This window comes from Nematolebias whitei, chromosome 1, assembly GCF_014905685.2.
Source record: "Nematolebias whitei isolate Nwh7 chromosome 1, NemWhi1, whole genome shotgun sequence".
Lineage (NCBI taxonomy): Eukaryota > Metazoa > Chordata > Actinopteri > Cyprinodontiformes > Rivulidae > Nematolebias > Nematolebias whitei.
Genome location: NC_056498.1, coordinates 46,628,980 through 46,634,942, shown reverse-complemented (window position 1 = coordinate 46,634,942; position 5,963 = coordinate 46,628,980). Strand labels below are relative to the sequence as shown.

At 41.6% G+C, this 5,963-nt stretch overlaps 1 protein-coding gene across 1 annotated transcript in view; it reads left to right on the top strand.

Moving 5' to 3' along the window:
• Positions 1 to 5,963, top strand: part of cdh23 (cadherin-related 23) — a 275,500-nt gene that overhangs the window by 263,447 nt on the left and 6,090 nt on the right. Inside the window, exons 57-64 of the mRNA XM_037677972.1 lie at positions 560 to 823; positions 894 to 1,055; positions 1,148 to 1,404; positions 2,484 to 2,581; positions 2,678 to 2,798; positions 2,882 to 2,961; positions 3,051 to 3,091; positions 3,666 to 3,726. Of these exons, the coding sequence (XP_037533900.1) occupies positions 560 to 823; positions 894 to 1,055; positions 1,148 to 1,404; positions 2,484 to 2,581; positions 2,678 to 2,798; positions 2,882 to 2,961; positions 3,051 to 3,091; positions 3,666 to 3,726 (1,084 nt within the window). The remainder of the gene's footprint in view (positions 1 to 559; positions 824 to 893; positions 1,056 to 1,147; positions 1,405 to 2,483; positions 2,582 to 2,677; positions 2,799 to 2,881; positions 2,962 to 3,050; positions 3,092 to 3,665; positions 3,727 to 5,963) is intronic.

Below are 5,963 nucleotides of genomic sequence, written 5' to 3'. Positions count from 1 at the left end.
ACTTTTAGCTTCAGCTATCCTATTTGCTACTTTTAGCTTCAGCTATCGTTTTTGCTACTTTTAGCTTCAGCTATCCTTTTTGCTGCTTTTAGCTTCAGCTAGCCTTTTTGCTACTTTTAGCTTCAGCTAGCCTTTTTGCTACTTTTAGCTTAAGCTATCCTTTTTGCTACTTTTAGCTTCAGCTATCCTTTTTGCTACTTTTAGCTTCAGCTATCCTTTTTGGTACTTTTAGCTTCAGCTATCCTTTTTGCTACTTTTAGCTTCAGCTAGCCTTTTTGCTACTTTTAGCTTCAGCTATCCTTTTTGCTACTTTTAAGTGTACGCCTTTAGGTAGTAACCTTCTGTGTAGTATCAGTCACACACATTTACGTCATTTTGCAGTTTATGTTAAAACCCCGTTAATTGACTTGGATTGATGTCTTGAGTCCAAAACCCAAGGATGGAGGAAACTAATTTACTGTGGGTTCATTGTGTGGGACATCAAAGCTTTAAAGTTTCAAAAGCTGAAGACGTTTTTATGGATCCATCCTGAACAAACTGTTTTCTTGTCTTCCTGAAGCCGGAAACAACGATGGAAACTTTGGCCTGAGTCTGGACGGAGAACTGAGGGTGCTCAAGGTGCTGGACAGGGAGGAAGTACCGGCCTACTCCATCATCATCAAGGCTTCCAGCAACCGGAGCTGGACTCCTCCCAGAGGTCAGAGGTCAATACAGGCCAGAGCCTTGGACCCCACTCTTGACCCCAGCCTGCTGGAAGTCCAGATCCAGCTGGAGGACATCAACGACCAGACTCCGCGCTTCACGAAGGCCGAATACACCGCAGGTGAGCCGTCGCTGCAGGAGCGGGTTGGTCAGCCGGTGCAGAACCAGAATAATGGTCCTTCTTGTTTCAGGGGTCGCAGCGAATGCCAAAGTGGGCTCAGAGCTTATTAAGGTGTTGGCGATAGACAACGACATCGGTAACAACAGCTTGGTCCAGTACCATATCGTTACGATCCGCTACTTCCAGACCCAAAGCAACGGCAGTGAAGACGTAGGCAACATCTTCATCATTGGTGAGCAGTTAAAACCGCTTCCAGGATGTTTTAATTTAATAGTTTTATCCGTACATCTGACCGTTGGGTTCTGTGTTCCATCACTGCGACAGGTTTGGCAGATGGAATCATCCGCACCTACGACCTCTTCACGTCTTACAATCCGGGCTACTTTCAGCTGGAGATTTTAGCCTGTGATCTCGCCGGGCACAGCGCCACCTCCAACGTGAACATCTACATCCTCCGAGACGACCAGAGGGTCAAGATAGTCTTTAACGAGATTCCAGACTGGGTTCGGGAGAACCAGGACGATTTCATCGGCCTCCTTTCCAACATCACCGGTGCCATCGTGAACCTGGACGACATCCAGGTTCGGCTGCTTCGTTTGCTTTTTTAATCTGTCTTTTACAATCGAACTACTTCGGCTATTTTAGCTATTCATAGTCGAGAAGTTCAGGTCATTCAGGAGATGAGTGCTGACTTTTGGTGTTTGTAACTTTTATTCTTTTCAAAATATTAAACTTCAGCCACAACAGTTTCCACACAGAAATACTGTAATTGCAGACACCTGAGTGCACCTGAATATAAGCCACGCCCACTAAATAAAATCAAACAAAAACTGTTGCGCATGTTTAGGATACACTTGTCTGTAAGTTGCAGGTTGTAACGAGATATTTACACAGAAAGTTTTTTTACTTTTAATTAAATACGTACTGATAAACACAAAAATGTACAAGAATTTTTTTATTATTTTTTCTGAACAGTGCCTGTAACACGGCTGGTTAAAAATGAAATAGAGTAGCAGGAAGTCATTGATGGCCATCTTCCTCCTGTGCACTAAAACCACTAAAGTCGTCTTCTTCAGTGTTGAACAGCCTCAGGAAAACTTCATCACACACGTCTTCAGTTTCTCTTTCGTAGTCGCTCAACGTCACTTTCTGTGACCTGTTCGGGAATTTTACCGGTCGTTTTTTTTAACTTTTATTTATACAGGTAGTCACGAGGACCCGCCCCCTAGAGAGACATGGATTGTGCAGCTATTTGAGCGTCCGGATGTGACGAGGCTAAATGTTTTAGCTGCATGAAGTTCGTTAGCCCTGTCAAAAAAAAAAAATCCATAAATTAGCCGTAGCGTGTGATAAAAGTAGCAGCTTATAGTCCGGAAATTACGGTACATTAAGATTGCTTCAAATCCTTCTGCTTCAGAAAACTGTCTGTTTTTCTCTACTTTTAGCTTTTAGTTAGCCTTTTGGTATATTTAGCTTTTAGCTACTTTTATTTAGCATTTAGGTTTTGGGGGTTTAGCTTGTAGTGTTTTTGCTTCAACGACTCAGTTTCCGCAGACTTCGGCTCAGCACTTCTACAGTAAAAGTAATTTCTCATGTTTTACTGTTTTCAAAAAAAAATCTTGTTTAATAAACTGCATCTCGTCTCGTTTGTGACATTCAGTTCCACGTGGACAAAAAGGGCAGAGTGAGCTACGCTCAGACCGACATGCTCATCCACGTCGTCAACAATCAGACCAACACCATCCTGGACGTTGAAAGGTCTCGTGCGCTTCTGTTCCAAAGCCGTGGGGTTTTACGTTCGTGCGTACAGTTGGTGTGGTGCAGCGTGTAACTCCGGCTCCTGATGTGCTGCAGGGTCATCCAGATGATCGACGAGAACAAGGAGCAGCTCAGGAACCTGTTCAGGACCTACAACGTTGTGGACGTTCAGCCGGCTGTTGGTGACAAACTGCCTGATGACATCTCCACGCTGCAGGTCTGCAGGGCTGCGACCCCGAGCTCGCTCTTCTGCGCACGTTGTTCTGTTCTGCTGTTTCTGAGCCGTTGTTCCTCCCTCAGCTGGTCATCATCATCCTGGCGGTGCTGCTGTGCTTGGCAGGGATCCTGTTCGTAACAATGAACTGGCATTATCGCAGAGTGTGAGTCCTTCACGCCGTTTGCTTTTTGAAGACTGGGTGATCTGAAATCAGCCGAGACGTGCATCAAACCCACGTTTTTTGTGTTGCAGACACCAAAGGAAGCTTAAAGCGATCGTTGCAGGATCGTCAGGTGAGACGTTCACTTTTAGCTTTAGCTACTTTTTTTGTAGTTTTTAGCTGGCCTTACTTTGGCTTTTAACTACAGTGTGCTACATTTAGCTAGCATTCTTTTTTTTTTTTAGCTAGTGTTTTGCTTCTTTCAGCTTTAACATCAGAGCAGTCTCTGCTTTTTCACAGAAAGTGTCATTTCTCTTGTTTTGCTCAACAATTGTATTTTTATCTGGTTTTAGTTTTGGCTTTTGCTGCTTTGTTTGAAGTTAGCATTTGCTTTTTAGCTTCTAGCTTTGTTTTGCTACATTTAGCTAGCCTTTTGCTACATTTTCCTTTTTTGCAACATCTAGCATTTCCAAACCTTTCAGTTGGACTTTTTGCTACTTTTAACTTTTTTTGGTTCACATGTTGTTGCTTTTCGTTAGCATTTTTCTTCTTTACGTAGCATTTAGCTTCTTGTAGCTAACTAACCTTCAGCTTTTTTAACAGTACAAACTCTTCAGCTTCTTCAGCGAGCGTCAGTTCTCAGTGTTGGTGTGGCGTCATTATGTTTGTAAAAAGTGTTTAACAATAATTTGGCCCCTGCGCTGCAGGAAACCAGGGTCTAATGGACATCCTGGACATGCCCAACACCAACAAGTACTCCTTTGAGGGGTAAGTAATGGCTGCACGTGCACACCTGAGAGGTGCACGCTCACAGAATCACCATTAAACCAAACAAAGGCACCATGACAATTAATCCTGGTACATGGATCCCCATTTTGCCCTTCAAGCTTTAATTTACTGAAGGTTTGTTTTGATTTTTACTCATTAATTGCACCAAAATAATTAAACCCAACATTTTGTTGATGGATGCCAACATAGCATTTTCTGAAAAATAAAAATGTTTGCATTTTAAAGCTACCAGTGGCTCACTGTGGTAACCGCGGGAACCACACGCCTGTGTCTGTCACTCCCTGACAGCCAAGTTAATGAGAGGCGGACAGAAAATAAGCCTCAAACTGTAAAAATGTGGCAGAAGACTCTGATGAACGTGTGGGTTTTTATGTTTCTACAGTGTTTTATAGAGAGAATAACGTAACTTTAAAAAAATATATATATTTTTTTATTTTGAGCACAGACTAGGTGAAAGAAGACCAAAAAAATCACTTTTTTATGTATAATTTGCAATTTTACCTAAAAGATCGTGGAAGTAATTTGTGTGTTAAAAGTTTCAGACCCTTCAAAACTAAGTGTGACATCATCTGTCAAACATTTGGTGTATATTTGTTAAAACCTTCGTCTCAACTGTTCCTGTGTAAAAAGCAACAGAGATAAAATCAGCAGGTCGGCCGTTAAAGTCCAACTCTCCGTGACCCGTTAAAACCTTGAGTGGCGTTCCTGATCTGTTCTGTGTAAACCCTCCGACCACGGTCCAATATTTCATATAAACTGTGTAACAGTCTGTTTACTAAAGCTTTGTTTTAGCGCTCAGACCAGTGGGAACTTGTTCCCTCCGTATTTGCAGCAGCTGAACATCGAACTAAATCCAAAAGTCCTGCTGGTCTTCTTCTAACTGAGGACCCGTCTCACGTTTACACGACGTGAAAAGTTCATTTCCAGACAACATCCTCGTCCTCTCTGAAACTGAAAGTTTCTGAGTCCAGGTCTCAGAGCGGAGATTTTCAGGGGGACCCCCCACAGAGGAGTGAAGCTGCACATGTGCACTCCAAAGTCTTTCTGCTCTAACAACAGTTATAATAAAAATAATAATAAATAACAGGTATAAGAAATATAACGACAGTTATAACAAATATAACAACCGTTATAATAAATATAACAGTTATGATAAATATATTAATAAATAACAGTTATAATGAATATTTTAATAAATATAACATGTATAATAAATATAACGACATTTATAATATAACAACATTTATAATAAATATAATAATAAATAATGACAGTTATAATAAATATAACGACAGTTATAATAAATATAACAACAGTTATAATAAATATAACAACATTTGTAATAAATATAATAATAAATAACAGTTATAATAAATATAATAACAGTTATAATAAATCAGAGTCAGAGTCAGAGTCAGAGTTTCTTTATTGTCATTCGCACCTCATGTGGTACATGTGGTGGAGCGAAATTATGTACACAGGGTCCCAGTTACATCCAACAATAAAATGTATAAGAAAAACAGTAATAACATCTAAGATATGAACTAAGAAAAACATCAACTAAATATACACTAAGCACTCATAACATAAAACATTGAACATCAGCACAAACATGAACATGAGTCTGTGAGCAGATGTGCACGCATGAACACATCAACATTGAAACAGATCAGCAGCAACATGAAACAGATCAGCAGCAACATGATATGGTTTTTCACAGTGATTATTCTAGTTAGAGATTCATGAGTCTAACAGCCTCAGGGTAGAAGCTGTTCCTCAGTCTAGTGGTTCTACACTTAATGCTCCTTAACCTCCTTCCTGAGAGGAGTGGGGCAAAAAGTGTGTGTGCTGGGTGGGTGGGGTCCTTCATGATGCAGGTGGCCCTCTTCCTGCATCTGGAGGTGTAGATGTCTGTGATGGTGGGGAGACTGACTCCAACATCTTCTGTGCAGCCTTCACCACTCTCTGCAAAGCTTTTCTTTCTGCAGCTGTGCAGCCTCCATGCCACACATTGATGCTCGAGCACAGGATGCTCTCCACTGCACACCTGTAGAAGGAGGTGAGGACTGAGCTTCCCAGACCAGCTCGCCTCAGCCGTCTGAGGAAGTAGAGTCTCTGATGAGCTTTCTTGATCAGGCTGGTGGTGTTGTTGCTCCAGCTGAGGTTGTCATTCATGTGTACACCCAAGTACTTGTAGCTGGAGACCACTTCCACCA